At 33.9% G+C, this 19,577-nt stretch overlaps 2 protein-coding genes across 3 annotated transcripts; both read left to right on the plus strand.

Annotated features, from left to right (window-relative positions):
* The first annotated feature begins 10,696 nt into the window (after positions 1 to 10,696).
* On the plus strand, positions 10,697 to 15,581 carry LOC128677216 (uncharacterized). Of its 2 annotated transcripts, XM_053757903.1 has the most exons (7): positions 10,697 to 10,747; positions 12,044 to 12,140; positions 12,258 to 12,494; positions 13,540 to 13,663; positions 14,068 to 14,332; positions 14,939 to 15,058; positions 15,431 to 15,581. In XM_053757903.1, exons 1-7 carry the CDS (start codon positions 10,712 to 10,714, stop codon positions 15,554 to 15,556), a joined length of 1,005 nt encoding a protein of 334 aa, XP_053613878.1. In that variant the 5' UTR covers positions 10,697 to 10,711; the 3' UTR covers positions 15,557 to 15,581. The 2 variants fall into 2 exon arrangements, with proteins under 2 accessions (XP_053613878.1, XP_053613879.1); XM_053757904.1 differs by lacking the exons at positions 10,697 to 10,747; positions 12,044 to 12,140; positions 12,258 to 12,494 and adding an exon at positions 13,022 to 13,172.
* Positions 15,582 to 16,777: 1,196 nt separating this feature from the next.
* Positions 16,778 to 19,461, plus strand: LOC128677218 (uncharacterized). Its single transcript, XM_053757905.2, has 5 exons — positions 16,778 to 16,945; positions 17,392 to 17,515; positions 18,029 to 18,314; positions 18,906 to 19,031; positions 19,239 to 19,461. Exons 1-5 carry the CDS (start codon positions 16,882 to 16,884, stop codon positions 19,362 to 19,364), a joined length of 726 nt encoding a protein of 241 aa, XP_053613880.1. The 5' UTR covers positions 16,778 to 16,881; the 3' UTR covers positions 19,365 to 19,461.
* The last annotated feature ends 116 nt before the right edge of the window (positions 19,462 to 19,577 follow it).

Below are 19,577 nucleotides of genomic sequence, written 5' to 3' on the forward strand. Positions count from 1 at the left end.
ACTGATGTTTTTTTTCTACACCTTTCCAAAAGGTAAGGTTTGTAACCTTTTAAGTTGCTTTGAAGACACGTCAAGCAGAAAACTTTTATTACACGCACGCATTTAGGTACTTCAATGTGTTTTTAGTGTTCTCTGTCTTAAATATGAACGTAAACCTAGTACCATTTTCTCTATTCTTATTTCTTTGAGACTTTGATCCGCTATCGTCTTTTAAACCCCGACGCAAAAAGAGGGGTGTTATAAGTTTAACGTGTCTGTCTGTGTATCTGTCTGTGTCATCGTAGCTCCCAAACGGATGAACCTTATTTCGTTTAGTTTTTCTTTTGTGTCGTATATATATTTTCCTTTCATCAGCACTTGATCACAATCATAATATGTTTCAGTATACCTTTTGATCATGTACTTTATTGTGTACTTACATGTTATATTACTGATAAAAAATTATACATAAATTTATATTTAAAAAATGGTAAGCCCTTCTGGCATAATAGGGACCAACACTGTTTGAATGAGTTTCTTTCGGCATTTCTTCTTAGCAGTGGTCGTTCCGAAATGCTAGTAGTTTGTAGCTTTGGTAAACATCATTTAATTTAGAATATGACGTGAAAAAGTACCTGTGAAGGCCTAATTTCTGAATAAATGATTTGATTTTGATTTTGATTTAGATAATTTTATCCTGAATGTTCGTAGCTGTTTCATGAAATAATCGGTTCGGCCGTTCGAAAGTTGTAGCGAAATGAACATTGAAAGTCGGGGGTTTTTTTAATTTGTGTAACAAATAAACTTGTTATCTTATGTACCTAGTGTATTATATTAAAATGATAATAAATATATAAAATGCGGATTATGTAGCACTAGCTGTTTACCCGCGGCTTCGCCCGCTCGGGACTACACACCCTCGGGAATATTTATTTATTTCATCATCTAGCTTACTACTATTATTACAGTTATAACCTATTGCGATAGTGCAGCTTAAATATTACATCCTGTAACATATTATATACAAACTTACACACGTGTGAAGTCACTCAGTGTGCAAGCAAATAAATCGATCTCACTGGCTATAAGATTAAGTGTGCGCAGCGCCCGAGTCTTCTAATAATATTTTCTTCGCATTAAAATGTGATTGATTTTGAAATATCCAAAGCGCATTTAAAATACACACAGCGCCATCTAGCGTTTTTATATTTGGCGCCACTTATAATAGGTTTCTCGCTATTCCCATTTTTTTCCGGGTCGAATATGTCCTATGTCCTTCTCCATACTCTTAATTATATACCTATATGCGAAATTTCAAGAAGATTGGTTGAGTAGATAACAAAAACAAACAAACTTACTTTCATATTTATAATTAAATTAGTTGGGATTGAGATTACTATCGTCCATAATATACCATAATAATAATTTGAACAGTTTTATATAATAAATATTATAAATAATAATATTTTAAATGCGAAAGTTTGTGAGAATGTATGTGTGTATGTACGTGTATGTTTGTTACTCTTTCACGCAAATCTACTGGACCAACTGTTAAGTAATTCGGTACACTGGTAGAATATAACCTGAAATAACACATAGGGTACTATTTATCCCGAAATTCCCACGGGAGCGAAGCCCCGGGGCGCAGCTAGTTAATTTTTTTTTCTCTTTCAAAATGAAAATAGGTACATAAAACCCGAACGCAATTAAACTGGTTTTTCGAATTTTAACTACACCCATTACCTCCCAAAATGTCGGTGTGGCAAAGAAAATAAAAGTTTATCCGACGCCCCGCAGTGTCGTCTCGAGTCTAGACTGCAGCGACATCTGCTTGCGAAACTGTTTGCACTCCCATTCTTGTCAGTTGATATTATACTCTTGTCATTCTCTTCTTTTATTTTACACGTGTAAAGAAAAATATATTAATTGCAAACAAAAATAAATGTATAACATTTTTATATTTAACTCTATGCGATCTATGTCTCGGGTGAAATCTTGCAATTCAAGTTTGAACCAGATTACTTCAACTAATTGAACTGAAGTTTTATACACGCACGTTTAGTTTGGATGACAATCATTATTATGATAAGCATGATCTGATGGTGCACCCAGGAACGGCTCCAGAGGTAGGAACTCCTCAACAGTTTACTTGTTGTACGGTAAAAAAAAACTTAGGTATATAATATTTAGAATAAGTGGAGAGAAAAAATATATTTTTGTATAAATCAGACCCAAGTATGTGGTCTTTGAGTTACATTTTTCAATTGAATTAATACTTAAAAGATACGCACTTATTCTCGCATTTGAGCATTTTTCTCGATGCTTCTTCAACGTCGTAGCCCAGGATACCTTCTCTTATTTTTTCTTCATCACTTCACCCATATTTACCCAGAGGTGATTAAATTTCCTTTCATAACGTAGCGGCATTCCTCGAGTATGAATCCTATGTTATGTAATGGACAAGAAAGTTGCCACAAACGGTGCCGGCCACGCAGCCTCGTATTTTCTATCGTAATCATTCATACCTGGATTGAACACGGCAACATTAACTCGAATACTATAGTTTCAATCCATTACTAATAAATATTCACACGGCGACAGCGCGACTTTTAATTGAAAGCTGACGATTATAGGATTATTCGGATGAATTTTAAGTGCGAACGGTCGAGCTGTTTCGGTTCACACCGCAATGGCATACTATTGCTATTATACCTCTATTTTATTGATGCTTCAATTTTTTGAAGCTCGGAAAAAGAACTCATTTTTTTTTTTTTGTTTTTTTTTTTTCATTCGCGTTAGAGGCCAGTATGATTTATAGTTGTCATGCTAAAGAATGACAATTATTATTTGATTCACGATGCTGATCATGACTAAACAAAGCTGCAAGAATCAACTCAACATTATAGCTCATTTTCAATCCTTGCATCAATACATAACACACATTAAAACCAAGCAATATGTACATCGTAATATAGAAATCGGCGCCCGTATACTTGTAGTACGAGCTTAAAACATAGAAGTTATATAATTTTTAAGTGGTATTTATAGGACATTGTATTTGTAGTGTTCCTGGATTGGATTAGAATCAAGTAGCCCCTGCGGAACTAGACACTTTTTTTCTGTTCTTTTTAGATACCTTATCGGCTGGAAAACGATTTCTAAAAACAATAATCTGGAGTTTATCTGCCGCGAATGCGATAAATAAAACCAGTGTAAGTACTTACTACCTTTGCAATATATTCGGTATATATAAGACAACAAAACCCCAAGTCAATAGCTACCGAAAATTATAGAAGTGCAAGCTGTCGATCGAAGTTTTGTTTTACATACGACCTTCAGGTTTGTTCCTAATTTTATAGAATTGAATAAGCTTTTTATAAATGAAATTAAATGGTTTAATTACATCTATGAAACGCTCATCTATAATAACACGCACGCAGTTATAAAAGTACTCAATTCAAATTATTTCTCAGCTATGACAGTTCAAAAAACCCCATCTATCTTCTTTATGTGTTTCGGTTTCGTGTCGTATTTGCAAAATGTATAAAATAGGCGGTTGTAATTTTTAGAATCTTTTAAAATTATTAATGAAATAGAATATCGAGAAAATAAATAAATTTAATACAAAAGTATGTAGGTATTCATTGTTTGTTAAAAATGTTTGTTAAATGTTATTGGCGTGATTTCGATCATTTATTAGGGTAGGGTAACCTCAGGGTAGGTTGGAGTAGAAATAGGCAAAAGCAGACAGTTGTATAATAGTATAATTGATAAGTAAAATACAGACCTGTGAACAATAAAAAAATACATAAACTATAGCACTAAATCACTGTAAAATTTAGAACACTTTTCCGAAACATATTAAAACACTTACCCTTCAATAAATATTCTATAAATAAATAATAATATATATAAATAATAAATATAATTCAATACTATAAATAATTTAATATATTTTATTATATATATATTTTATTATTATTTCACCGTACGTGCCGATATCGTTATGATTATGAATAAGTCAAAATGTGATTTCAAAATATCAAGTGGAACAATAATTTGAAATTTTGAATTTAGAATTAAAGAAATAAAAATCATGCCAGCGCGCACGCGATATGACCAAAGAGGTCATAATGCGTGGCGTTACAAGTTGACAAATCGGTATGGTACCGTGTGAAAAGAGAATTGGGATTTACCGACACTTAACATACAATAATCTTAATCTAAAATTCATAGTCGTACGCTACCAATGCATATTTTTCCTAATTATTAGGTCTTATGAATGTTTTACTTTCACCTTTTAGTCCCTTCGTTCCGTTTAGGCGGTCTATGATAACTTCTTGTACGTCCTCTTCCGGATACCTATGTTACTTTTTTTATTCAATTTAGCTATTTATTTTGTCTTTCTAGATATTCTATATGTTAACTTTCTAGATATTCTATATGTTAACTGACATGGCCTAGTGTAGACTAGGCTATGTCAGTTTATCCTGAGAGTGTGTATTTCTATTAGGATAACTAAGTTTGGCCTAGGCTAAACTGGTTTATCCTATCGGGCTTAGGACGAACTAGTTTAGCCTAGACTATACCAGTTTATCCTATCACATGTATAAAGAATTAGTTTAGCTTAGGTAAAACTAGTTTATCCTGGAATCGGGTTTGGCCTGTAACATATATAAGTACAAAATGTATTAACAGACATTGCATGCGTGACATAATGAATTAGAACAGTGTGCAAAAGGCGACCTTATTTCTTCGAGACAAGGTTTTGGGCAATTGCTAGATGAGGTTATAAATAAAACCGAGAACAAATGAGTAAGAATTTAACTTTAGTTAAAAAGTAACAGAGGTACTAAATATATTTCAACAAGAGAAATCAACAAGACAAATGTTTCAATAGGGTCCAAAAACGTAGACTTAAGCGGAACAAACAAATCCAAGTTGCATCAGGCAGACGACATAAATATTCATGCCCTGTCGTGCTATTAATTGAATATTAGAGTTTGAGACAACTGTTTGTTTGTTTTGGGAATAGACCTTCAAATTATGAAAATACAAGCGTTTATTTAACTTGCGATATGTAATAATGTATTTGTAATATTGTTATTGAAGAGTCTACTCTCAACTATACAGGACAGCCCTGGAGCACTGTGACACAGGCCTTGCCTAACACAGGCTCCAGTCTCCTAAACAGATTTTGTAACATTCGCTGTAATTCATCTGTTTTTTACTGTATCATGTAGTGTTTTGGCGAAAATAAAGACATTTTTTACTTTAATGTATGTTGGGGTGTTGTAACCTCAATTTTAAAACAGTTATCTTGAGCTGAAATCTTGTACACACGTTTAGTTTGGATAACAATGCATTATTATTATTATAAGCATGACCTGGTGGTAGGCCCAGGAACGGCTCCAAAAGGCATGTTTTTGAATTAGCTGGAATACTCTATAAGTATACAACGGGAGATAATAGAGGCGCCTAATATAAACAACTAATAAGTTAAAGTCGTTATGGCCATTTATATATGGCTAGCTTTTGCCCACGGCTTCACCCGGGTGAGTTTTTCTGCGAAAGCGGAACACTAAATTTCACCCCCCCCCCATTATAGTCATTTGGGGGTAGATTGTTGAAAATAGAGCACCCTATATTTGAATGGAAGCCTTTAATTATATGTATACCAAATTTCATCAAAATCGGTCGAGCGGTTTAGCCGTCAAAGCGGAAAAGACAGACTGACAGATTATAATATTAGTATGGATTTGAGACCAGTATATGACCATAAGGGGTAATAATTATTTTGCAAGTTCCGTGTAAATTAAACAATAACCTCATTTTGATACGGAAGGAGTTAGAAAGGAAGCCTGTATGTGACAGGGAAGACTTATTATATGAACTGAACATAGATTAAATATGCAATATGCTTACAGAAGAGTCAATTTCGAACAAAATGTATAGAAACGCTAAAGCGTGAATTTCACGAGCGTTTTGGAATCCGCCGGGGGCTGTCATTAGTGTTTATTATATTTGATCATACACAGTAATTAATTTAAGTGTCCTATTTTATAAATAACTAAAGTACTGGTACAATGTTAATTTTATAAATGTCATATTTAAAAATATATATTCTTTATACAAAAAAAATGTCGGACACCAATGAAACGCTACACGCCGAGTTCCTTAATAACGTGAAGTTCACCCTAATAACCGCATCCAAAATGAATATTGTGTCGCCTCTCATTATAACTTTATAAGGTTTTCCCGGTTTCTTCCGCCGCCTTCAACTTCTTCTTTGCCACTTCGCATGATTTTCGGCATTTAACTGTATCATATCATTAGGAAACCGGCACACTGATGTGTATGCGATTACTTACCCCTTGATGCCGTAAAAGTCATGTCAGATGCCTTTAGGCGACTTGAATAAAATTTGACACCAGTGTTAGCAATCAACACACTCGAAAATAATTTATGTCAATTTCTTCAAATAAACACTCTGTTAGCTTCGTGACCAGCAGGATTTAAATGGCGAAAAAGAAACTCAAGAAATACTTTATGTTGTACTATATTGCGATACAAACTGAGACGAAGAGAGGGAATTACAGGCATAATTAGCTTATATATGAACTTAAGAATATTTGGCGCCATCTAGGAATAAAATAATTAACCAATTGTTGTGACATCCGTAGGTTTATCTTAAAGTATTACTATAGATAATCGATATTTATTTTCTCCTTGTAGTCTGTGCAATCTAAAGTCACTAGATGGCGCTAGTGTGTTACCACACTCTAATACAATTTAATAAGGTGTTCATTGTATGTAATTTAACTGAATGTAGGTACATATTTATTGTATTAAATATAATTCTTTAATTTATAATTGTATTTTAATTGTAATCATCATTATCATATCGGTGTTATTGCCAACACTGGTGTCAGATTTTATTCAAGTCGTCTAAAGGCATCTGACATGACTTTTACGACTACTTACCACCATCTAGTGGCAGGTAGTCGCATACACACTCGTGAACTAAACCACACCAGTGTACCGGTTTCCTCACGATGTTTTCCTTCACCGGAAGTAAGTGGTGGTTTAAGTAGGATACGAACCTGAGACTTTACGATCCACAGGCGGGCATCTTAACCATTACACCAACACCGCTTAATAGTAATATAAAATAAATAAATAATTAAATATATCAGGACAAATCACACAGATTGAGAAGCCCAAAGTTCGAGACATGTTTTATGGGATACTAACTCAACGATACTATATTTTTATAACAAATACATATAAAGACAAACATCCAAGACTCGGGCCATTCAGAAAAAGATCATTTTCCATCATGACCCGACCGGGGATCGAACCCGGGACCTCTCGGTTCAGTGGCAAGAACTTTACCACTGCGCCATCGAGGTCGTCATAATGTTGTTATTATTAATACAGCGTATACAATCCATAATACATCTATATCAATGCCTGTCGACTGAATATCAGTTAGTTCTGAGAAAAAAAGCCATGAGGTTAGCCGGGCGATCGTACCTAAACTTCGTGTCCTCTTGTTTTGAGATGTGGGTAGTTTATACTTGGTAGTTTGAGACAATGCCCAATTTTACATATGAACAGTAACAATAGAGTTGAGGAAGTTTCTCTGAGACATGAACTGTGTTTGCGAGTTATTAGTTCAAAGACTTCTTTGGAATAGTCTCGTAAGGTTGTGTATAGTTAGTTAGGTACAAATATATGTATAGCAAATATTTCTTTGGAACGACCTCGTAAAATATATGTTATTGAATCTATTTTTTACAATAAAATATAATTTACATTAATTAAATAAAACTAAATATATAAACGAATTAATTAAATATAAATTCCAAGCGGTACGTCCCAGCTTCGTACGGGTATAATAATAATAAATATATAAATATAATCATATACATCTAAACTTTCCTCAGAAACCACACTATCTGTTGGTGAAAACCGCATGAAAATCCGTGCAGTAGTTTTTGTGTTTTTCGCAGTCAGACAGACGCGGCAAAGGACTTTGTTAATAATATGTAAGGATAAGGATAAATATTTACAAATTAAATATTTCGTCTCGTAAAATTGTATATAGTTAATTAGGTACAAATATATCCGAAGACCTCGGTGGCGCAGTGGTAAAGTGCTTGCCTCTGAACCGAGAGGTCCCGGGTTCGATCCCCGGTCGGGTCATGATGGAAAATTATCTTTTTCTGATTGGCTCGGATCTTGGATGTTTATCTATATATGTATCTGTTATAAAATATAGTATCTTAATACTTATACTATAACTTCACTGAAAACAGAAGCTTGGTATATTTACTGTGTTATTTCTTGCGTATTTCCGCCCTAGAATTGGTCCACTCCATAGCTCCCCTGGATGTCAAATGAGGTGACTAAAAGACACATAGTTTTGGGAACTGATAAGCAACCACAGCATTCCTAAGGAGGTTTATTTTCAGGCAAGAAGCCTGTTGTAAAATCACTATCGATTCTGCAAATTTTTAATGTCTGATTCTTGTTTTGAAATACCGCATTACCTTCTCACGTTAATTATTCTATATTATAAATTTTTAAGCTAAATTCTTTTGGAGGTAGTTAAAATAAAAATGCGAACTAATTTACGACGCAGGTAATAAAATGGCGTTACTCAGCAACACAACATTGTAATTTTTCAGTGGAAATTAACGAATGCGGTGAAATCAAAATTTTATCGCTCATAAACTTTGAGTGTTAAACCAATCTGAGATACCATTTAGGAGAGGAAAACTATTAAACCTAGGTACATGAGTTCCCTTAGTCAAAGGAACGAACCCGGCGACAGCGATCAAATTCAATTCAATTCAATTCGTTTATTTCGTGAACACAGGTTACATAATAGGTATAATACGTTGGAATGAGCTTATCTATGTCCCGCCATAAGGCATACGAATTTTTTGTCATAGGTTTTACAAAATGAAGTTACATAATATATTTATACAATAATTTATACTATAAAGTGTCTACATAATTTATCTAATTGTCAGGTTACATTCGATACATTAAAAGATCAAATACTTAATTAAATTAATTGAAATTGTCATTTACATATTCAGTAACAGAATAATAAGCTTTTTTGATAAGTAGCTTTGATAGTTCTCTCTTAAAGGTAGGTAAGTTATTTGCATTTCTTAGATTTCCAGGCAATTTATTGAACAGTTTAGTAGCCATTGCATACACACTTTTATGGAGAAATATAATTATTCAAATAATATTTAATTGTTTGTAAAATTCATTAAGTTCATCGGCATTATTTTTGAAGTGAAGTCGCGTCAGAACAATTCGTAAGACGTCAAAAGTGCACAACGTTAATATTCAAGTTTTCACTTCTGCCGCCACTCCCGGAGTGCAACCCATTTTTTTTTATGTATGTAACTACATGTTAAGTTTATTGACGATCTCATTAAGTTTACATTGCGTTCATTCGAACGACACAAAAAAATTGCTGATTTTTATACACTAATATTCGCTGGCGATGCACAATGATGGCCTCTCCGGTTGGTTTGCAACACAAAGATCATAAAACCCAGACCACTTCGACACTAGCTAGTTAACTTACGTAATTTGACCCACGTAATTCACTCGTGACTCGGTCAATTTTGGACACGGTCACCGGTTTTGGCGGGCAAGTCAACAGGGCAGTTATGTTATTGCTTTTGAAATTTTGGCCTTTTCAAATATCAATTATCCGAGAAATACTCTTCCATGCTGTTCTGGAAGCATAATAAATGCAAAGAATGTGCTTCTCCTAGCTCCCACGTAGATTGTAAAAGTCAATCGAAGGAAAGGGCTATAAACTGGATATTCTTCTCATAGACTTATAGTCAAAGAATGTTTATTTAATGTATCAATTTATGTACACGAACAGATTATAAGAAGAATAAAAAGTGGAATACTTAATAGTACATACTTAGGTACTGCTTATTTCTAAAGAAATCTCTTCCAGCAGACCCAACAGAGGAAAGGGGAAGAAAGGGTAATGTACTAAACAAAACAAAATAAACCTACTCAAAATTACATACATATATATTTAAATATATACATACCAATCTATATAAACTTACACATACATACTTATATCTAGGTACTATTCATTGTGACAGAGAGAGAGGTACATTAATTCTTTAAAGAATTAAAGATAATTATATACTGACGGACAATCAAAATAAATATAAATAAATAAATAAATAAATATATTAGGACAAATCACACAGATTGAGCTAGCCCCAAAGTAAGTTCGAGACTTGTGTTATGGGATACTAACTCAACGATACTATATTTTATAAATAGATACATATATAAATAGACATCCAAGACCCAAAAATAAAACAAACACATACATTTCCTATATTATTATATCTATTATCTATCTATTATTATAAGTTTGAATTAATTAAAAGTTATTTTGATTTAAAGCTTTTTTGAACTAAATAATCTTTCGTCAATTTAAAAAAGATTAAAACCTTTTCCCCGCAAAAAAAATAAATCTTTATAGCCAATATCCAATAAATACGGAAAGTGACACAAATAAGTGCTAACCTTTTTTTTTGTTTACCCAGGGGAATGCTTGTTACGCACTGAGAGTAGGACTCCTGGGCCGCTAGTCGGCCCAGCCTACCCACTAAACCAAATAAGTGCTAACCTAATCTAACCTTAAAAAATAACAACTTTTAAAAATATGGAGTGTTGTAAAAAGCTATTGAAACTCCAATCAGTAAGTTGAACACTTGGATTTTATTTCGGCAATTCTTTGTGATCAAATTTATCGGATTATGAGTGGTCGTAAAGTTAAACTGTAAACATTATGCCTACAATGTTATGTAATTTAACGCATTTTTTATTGCCCTACATTTAAGACTGACTTGGGTTGAATGGAAATTATTAGTTCTCGTATGATGTCTTGGCTCAGAAACTTTAGAGTGAGAAAGACGATGTAAGTAGGTACTACCCCTTATGACGACACATTTAGAGTCATGTCTCATTGCTCAGTCGTGGTTGTAGCTCCGTTATTTTCTATAGGTTTTAACACAGACGCGCGTTGACATAAGTCGAAACTTCATACAATTTCTAAGTAGTTATATTCGACAATACTTAAATACTATTGTAATAGAGAGAGAAAAAAACATTTTATTGGCCTCATGTTATAAACAGAAAAGATTTGTGTTTTTGGTTTTTTTCTGTAATTGATAAACTCAAAAACTATTGAGCCGATTTTGATGAATTTGGCACAGAGATAGGCGAAACCTTCATGAGGGAAATTTGCTACTTTTGCTATTGTTTTACCCGAGCGAAGCCGGAGCGGCTAATTATAGAATAAGAATTTAACTGTATTGTAATTGTGTAGATATACGGTTTTGATTTCTTTAATAAAATAAATAAAGTTCTACGTTGTCTATCGACGGACGTCAATGACTAAGTGCGACAGAACAATGGCGGATTGCTCTTAACAAGTAAAAACCACAAACAGATGTTTCTGAATACTGAAATGAATAAATGTATTAAATGAAGTGAAGACCCGGCGACTCGATGTTAATTCAACCATGACAGGTACTTAAGATTTGAAGGGATAACGCAAAAACTTCATTAGTATTCCAAGTGGTTCAGGTGTTTGCGAAAATGTGGTACAATTTATAGGATTTATTTATTTAAAGTACAGGTACGAAAGGCGGACTTGATGCTAAACGCATTCTCTACCAGTCAACCTTCAGGTTTAAAACAAAATAATATTGAGGTAGTGAAGTGTATTTATTGAGGTAGTGAAGTGTATTATGTCTAGATTTTGTATTTTTACATAACACAGCCCAATATAAAAAAAATAAACATTTAAGTAGATTGTGAGAATTGATTTATTTACTCTATAGATCACAATCAGATTAGAAAGAAAAAAATATTTACTCATGTCCTCTTCTAAATTATATAAAAAAATATTTCGAGTACCTATGCAAAATTTCTTGGAAAACCTTGTTGTATTCAGAAAATCATTATAATTCCTTTATACTTATTTTTGTAGTACCTACAGAATAGACATAAGGGACTTTTTTTCAACTACCTACAATCAAATGATTATTTTGTTTGTGCTCAATGGAAATTTCCTACCTACAAGATAAGTAAGTACTTCTAGTTTTAAAAGTGAACCTGAGAATAGTCTTTAGATGGATATAGGTACTTAATAATTTTTATCATTGGACTTTATGTTTACTAACAGTTTCATTTTTTTGTTGTAGGATCATTAATCATGACTGAAAGTCGTATCCAGCTCTTTGCAACTCAATTCCCATGCCACGAGCTATACAGCTTATTAATTGGCCTCATCATTGTTGTATGTCGTATCGTGGTGATAACATTGATTAGCATTTATCATAACGCTACTGACTTAACCCACACCGCATCTCCGTCACACAGGATCCGCGCTGAATCTGACAGCGGTCGGCGCGAATCGACAGTTTTTGACAGATGTCACGGTATGTCACCCGAGGGTAGTTGACAAGGTAATCCTGGGGATAGAGTGTGACATGATTTGATGGAGAATTTAGCTTCATTGTCGAGATTGTTTATTGTCGTTCATGTACCTTTCCTCGGGACCCTTGGCCCGAAAACTGAAAATAAATTCTACAGAGATTCTTAATCTTCCTGCTTGAGTGTTACAGTTGATGTAACTACAGGTACCTAACTATAGTTACACAAACTTTAATAAATAACTGTTAATTTTTGTATTATATAACTAGCTTTTGCCCACAACTTCGTATGTGAGTAAACATCCATTTCCTGTGGGAATTTCAGGAAATTCCTTCTTAGTGCTCCCCTAGTCTGTCCTAGGAACCTACACATCAAATTTCAGCGTTCTACGCCCAGTAATTTCGGCTATACGTTGTCTTTCAGTCAGTCAGTAAAGGAAGAGTTTTATATATAAGTATTCATAGACACAACACCCTATACATATCACGTATTTGATAATCTAATCAGTCATCAGCTAATCAACAATAATAAGTGGTATGCAATTAATAATATCCTATTGACGCATTAATACCTACATAATTCATTGTAATTGAATTATGTGCTTGTAAAAAAGCCAAAAATGGCTGCTGTGCAGTTTGGTTTGTTATTAACTGTAATTAGTTCTTTTGTTTATAGTCAACATGGTAAGATTTTGTTTTCTTTTATGAGTGTTCCAATGAGGTATGGCTATTTATTTATGGATATTTTTAGCGACCAGGGATACCTATATTTTATTCTTTTGTAACACCGAAATAAACATAGTGTTCGTAGTTTCGCGCCTTGAACATACTAGTACATAATATATAATATTAACGGGAGTTTGCACGAACCTTATGCATTTACTAAGTACCCAACTGAAATTTCAATGGCTTTGCAGTTGCCGTGATTGCAGCTGGCATCAGGGACACAAAACTCAATTTTTTTTTTCCATTCTAATAAGCAAATCATTAAAAATTTTCAAGTTATCTATTTTCAATGACTTAGGTACTTGATGATCCCCGAAATTTTCAGTGAACAATGTACGTCTGGTAAACCACAGGGAGTATATGACTGAAGTGCTAACTGCAGTGGCCCACATACTGGAAGAAAGGCAATGGTGCAATTTGAAGATACCTGAATTTCAAATGGACGTAGAGTAAGTCGTTACTATTCGTCATAGATTTTTCCTGAACATAGCTTTTTTATGTAAGTAGTTATGAGTTCCCACTGCTGGGAAAAAGCCTCCCCTTATAATTGATTAAACAATGCTTATAAGATTTTTTTAAACTAAATATTGTAGGTAAGGATACACATTTAGCGTTTTATTTATATAACTATAAATATAAATAACCTCTACAGCAACTTTTGGAACTAACAAAACGGAATCAAACACTGATTTTATCTTTTTTGGAGAACTCTTTTTGATTCAAATTCCAATCAAATTCACCAACAATGAAAAATTAAGTAACAACATGTTGTCCAATTTATATGATTCTAATGTCCTTAGACGTTTTAAGAGATCACAAAATAGAAGTTATATCTTTTAAACTGCATTTTTAGCCAAAACATCCTAAACTGGGACGTGAGTGGCACCGTCTCATTTCAAAACGGCTTCACGGTATCCATCCAAAGACTAGAGATCTTGGAGTCCAGTTTAAACCAGATCTGGAGTTGGAACAACGTTGACGGTACCGGGACTGTTGAAGTCAGAGGCACCTTGAGGATGCATGACCTGACTGTTGGCTTCGATGTTGTTGCCGACTTTGGTGAAATCTTCAGATCCAGTGCTACTTATCGTCATCCGCTGATCACTTTTGCCTTTTCTGTGAGTAATTGACTATTTTCCCTGTCGTAAAAGAGAGGTATTATAAGTTTATAAATTTAAAACGTACAAATAATTTATTAATTTATCATATTATAGTGTGTTATTACGTACAGTCTACAGCACATTAACCTACCTAAATTCATTGCAAATTCGCCGCTATTACCAAGGCATAAAGATCTATAAAGGGTAAGGGTATCAAGGGTAGCTGTGAATAATGTTGTGGGTTATATTTTAATTAAGGCTTTATTTTGTAACTGTTTGTTATTCCGTAATAAAATAAAATAAATAAATAAACTTGATGTGCGGTCGATTGTACTCACTAAAACGATTTATAAACATAAAAGCTTTTCCCAACTCTTCATACTAATATTATAAATGCGAAAGTCTGTTTATCTGTCTATTGCGCTATCACGGGTAAACTGCTGGACCGATTTGATGATTTTTTTATACAAAGTAAAAATACTTTTTACTTTTAATTTAACCCCGAAATAGGGGATGAAAATTTGTATGAAAATCATGTCTGTTCCGCTTACGCAGAGAAATTCACGCAGGCGAAGCAGCGGTCAAAAACTAGTAGCATATAAGATTAATACTGTATTTTTCCAGATCTTCCGAAACACCCAAACTTTAGCCACTTCAGTTACCGTCGTTGGAACCCAACCTAGGAGTCTCAACAAGCTTCAATTTTTGCCAACTAACAACGCCACTGACGTTATAAATGCTTTGGTAAGTCCTTGTGATAGTGACCTGTTATAGTGTTAATGTTTCAAATGAGAGTTATTTAACAAAATAACTCTCATTTGAAACATCCAAGACTAGATAGTAAGTACTAATGAAAATTAATCAGTTATTAATTTTGACGAAACGCAGACTAAATATTTAAATTCGACATCAAATAAATAAATACAGAATTTATTCTTCAAATCAATTCGTTAATAAATTTTTCTTCAGCTTAAAATTGAATAACCCCATGGTTATTGGAAACCAGAAAGCTTCAGATAGAATGGGAATTCGTGATAAAAAAATCGTGTTGTTGATTTAATACAAAAAATATATTCATTAAATATATTCATTAGATAAAATAATTTCTACTTCCAGTACGACTCCAACATAACCTTCACAGGCATCACGTCGTGGTCTGAGGTCTTCCAGCCCATTGCTCTGGACGTCGTCACCAATAGGATTAGCTTCCCTGTCATCTGTTACAATTGTCCTATCACTTAATGACAATAAATCATGTCTTATTTCATTGCTTTTTCTTTTCTCATTATTGTAATGTAGGTTTTATCAACATGCCTAATAATATTGATTGTACAAATCCCGACTAATAATTATAAATGCGAAAGTCCGTCTGTCTATCTGTTCCGCTTTCACTAAACAGCTGGACCGATTTTGATGAAATTGGTAGGTACGCATTTAATTAAAAACCTGTTCAAACATTTTACTGTACTTTTTTTTTTCAAAAATCAACCCAATATGACTACAATGAGGAGTGAAAGTTTGTATGAAAATCATGATGAAAAGACGATCAAAAACGACTTAAATTTGAGTATCAAACAATTATTAGTCTTATAGATTAGTAATCTGGTATGAGTAAACACATTAATGATAAAAAAATTAATATATTATCAGAAATATTCAACACTCACTAACGATTCGCGTGTAAACAACTATTTTATAAAATAAATACAAGCCTAGCATAACCATCAAATTCTTGAAATGCTAAATGGTTACAAGAGTGGAATACAACTAGCCAAAGCGAATAATATGGACAAATCTTTCTATAATCCGTTTTCAACCATCAAAATATATCATAGTATCAAAACACACATGAGAACAAGAATAACGATATTTCAAATTATTGGACCTTAAATACAAATCTGCAACGTGAACAAATTCGCTAGATAACTGGTGTCATTTGCGTATTGTCGGGCATGGTGGAAATGTTCGTGACATAGCAGACAAACTCCAGAAATGCTAAAGCCACGTCATGCGTCGACCGGAAAATTACGTAGGGAACAAATGTTTGGCTATGCCGCTCCCGCTTGGCCCTAGCAGAAGAGGCAAACCCGAGGCAAACAACTAAAGATAGATGACTAGAGATGCCGACAACCTTTCAAAGTGGAGACGAAAAAGTAAGAAAGCGGACCCTGAGCTCCGACGATCAACGGCTTAGGAAACAAACGGGAAAACCTTCAGAGAGCGAGATAAAAAAATGTCTTTGGTTTTATGAGTACAATACCAAGGTACAATTACCGACGAAGCTACCTTACGAAAAGCAAGTTTTATTGATATTATATAAATACTTACAAGAATATATATACATTTATAGATTTTATTTATGTCTAATCGAGAGAAAAAAATCAAAATTATCTATCGATATTTTTATAAGTACTTATTAAGGATATCAATGAATATCTAATCTTTAATTAATAATCAGCACCTAATTGGGTGACAGATTGATACAGAAACAATTCTTAGACGATTCAAAAGTTTGAAATTCAGTACCATAATTATTATTAAAACTGCTATAATTAAAAAAATACACAATGCTAAAGTCTTCCGTAGTGTTTTTTAGTGTATGTGTGGTTTTGGTATCTGGTCAAAATTGGGGTATGTATTTCAATTTGTTATTTTCACTTGCACAGCTAAGTTTTATAATATATCCTTAATTCATTAAGTGTGTTTTGCTTACGGTATACAGGCATTTTATATACCTATTTGTTTAAAATATCATCGAAGCATTCCTTCCTATTTTGTCAAGGCAGTTTTTGAAATTTAAGTCTTTGAAATATTTTTTTTAAACAAAGATTCTCACGCTTTTACCTCCCTTCTTACGTCAGAGACAGCACAAAACAAGGACATGAGGTTCCTACCATATTTCGTTGGCTCAATTATACGCGGATTTTAAACACCAATACCCGATAACATTGTCCACTGTTTACCTGTTCTACGACACTTAGGTCTTTGAAGATATTCCAGTTTCTCTTCCCGTGCTTCGATCACGAAGATAATCACTAGTTGAAGCACGAAGGCAATTTAATTTTTTTGATTCACAGTAAGCACCAGCTACGTACTGGACCATGAGCAATTCTTCACGGATGTACTCCAAGAGACAATGTACGAATTGGAGCGCCGGGAGTGGTGTAACTTAAAAACTGACAACATTTACCAAACCATAAGGTCAGATCATAAGTCTGTCTTTTATATCCGTTGTCTAGTAGTATAACAGTAGTTTGTAGCTTGTGAGAAATAACAATAATTTACGTGAAAAAGTACCTGTGAAAGACTAATTTCTGTTTCTAATTTGAATTTGAACAAGAAAGTGAAGAAAGTGGATTTTTGATGAACCACATTTCTAACAAACCACCCTCCCGATCAGAAATACTAACAACAAAGCCAAACATCTGATGAGCAATCTGCCTAGCTAGCTAACCGCCTATGTAGCAAAACGTCTAACTATAAAAAGGTTTATATAACAAAACGCCTATTTAGGAAATCGACAGTTGCAATACCAAATAGATTAATCAAGATTGGTTGATAAACACGTGTTTTTAACTCTTTTAAATTCTTCACTTTCTTGACAGGCTGTTGTTCGTGATACTGTTCTAAGGCTAGATCCAGATACAACACACCACCATTAATACCATCACTCATCTGTGTCCACATTATGACTGTCTAATTTATCTTTTCCAGCGATTCCTTATATAACTTCTTCGTCAATGGCACCGTGATGTACCACAACGGCTTCCTCGTTTCCATCCAGAAGATTGACCTAACCAACATCCAAGGCTCGCTCTCATCAACGACTGACAGTGAAACCAATATAACGACTAACTTTGCCAATGTCCGTGGTAATTTAAATCTTCGTGATGTAAAGATCGGGTTTGATGTGGTCGTGACCTTACATAATGATGGAGTGGAATCTGTGCAGACGTATACTGGGATTTATAATCATGCTTTGGTGCAATATCAGCTTTCGGTATGTGCATATCCTGTTTTTTTTTTTTAATAATGAGGAGAAAATAAATCAGGTTTTGTGTCGATCGAAGTCGATATCGACTTGTCGGTGAATGATTTCATCTCTTTCGTCATATTTTACTAAGTACAAAGAAATGCAAAACTTCTGCTTTCATGCACTCTTTGTAAGAGACAGAAATAGACTATAAATAAATATATAAGGACAAATTACACAGATTGAGCTAGCCCCAAAATAAGTTCGACTGTGCCAACTACATTTTGATGGTAAAAGTCAATAAAAGGAGGTCGACTACTATGGTTACGCCTTTTGCCATAATTTATACGGCGGTAGTACCGATGTACCCAGGTTCGAAACCTACTTAGGTATGCCGTATGAGTATATAACCTGTCTTGTTTTTTACATAGACCACCACTCGCCTCCGGTGAAGTAAAACGTCGTGAGGAAACCTGAACTCTAGTTGCATTAGCTAGTGTGTGATATTATGCTCCTCCATTAAAATTGCCAAGTAAATCATTGTGTGTTACATTTCACATAATGGACACAAATCTCAGCCATGAGAGTTAAAAAAAATAATAATTTTATCGGTTTTAGATTCAAAAGAACTTGAACACTGAAGCTATTTCGACGGGGTCTTCTCTGATGTCTCTGCAAGCAGGGTCTGGCGTCCGGATGATATACATGCCTTCAAATAATGTTACAGAGGCTCTTTCCAGAAGAGTAAGTCACCACGACCACATCTCCAGGACGATTCTTGCATTCTTATTGTCTCGCCCCCTTTTCTCTATTTTCCCGTCATAGGAACCATTTGGACATAACTTCACAGAAAGATAATTGCATTTGTTTCTTACCTATACAAATTTTTAAAAAATCTTTTACCTATTTTCTGCGGTAGTTAAGTTCCAACATCTGCTTAATTTGTTTCAGTGGGTGCCTAGCAACAACTGGAACGGCGTCGGGCGCTGGGGTTCAGGCCACATGGCGCCGATCGTCGAAGAAATTGTCACAACTCGCATTCCTTTCCCCGGCATTTGTATTGGATGTTACGCGTAGTCTATTTAATTTATACTCGCCTACCTACCTATATTCTAAGTATGTATAGTGTACCTACCTAAGTAGGTACTTAATAAAAAATAAATAATACATATATCTTTTATTTCCTAGTACCTAGTCTACAAATGTCTGTGTCTTTATGATATTGACTACAAAGTGACTTTATGATATTAAGGCATTTTAGCTATTTATGGTCATTTTTTTCAATTTGAA

Source organism: Plodia interpunctella, chromosome 17 (genome assembly GCF_027563975.2).
Source record: "Plodia interpunctella isolate USDA-ARS_2022_Savannah chromosome 17, ilPloInte3.2, whole genome shotgun sequence".
Taxonomy (NCBI): domain Eukaryota; kingdom Metazoa; phylum Arthropoda; class Insecta; order Lepidoptera; family Pyralidae; genus Plodia; species Plodia interpunctella.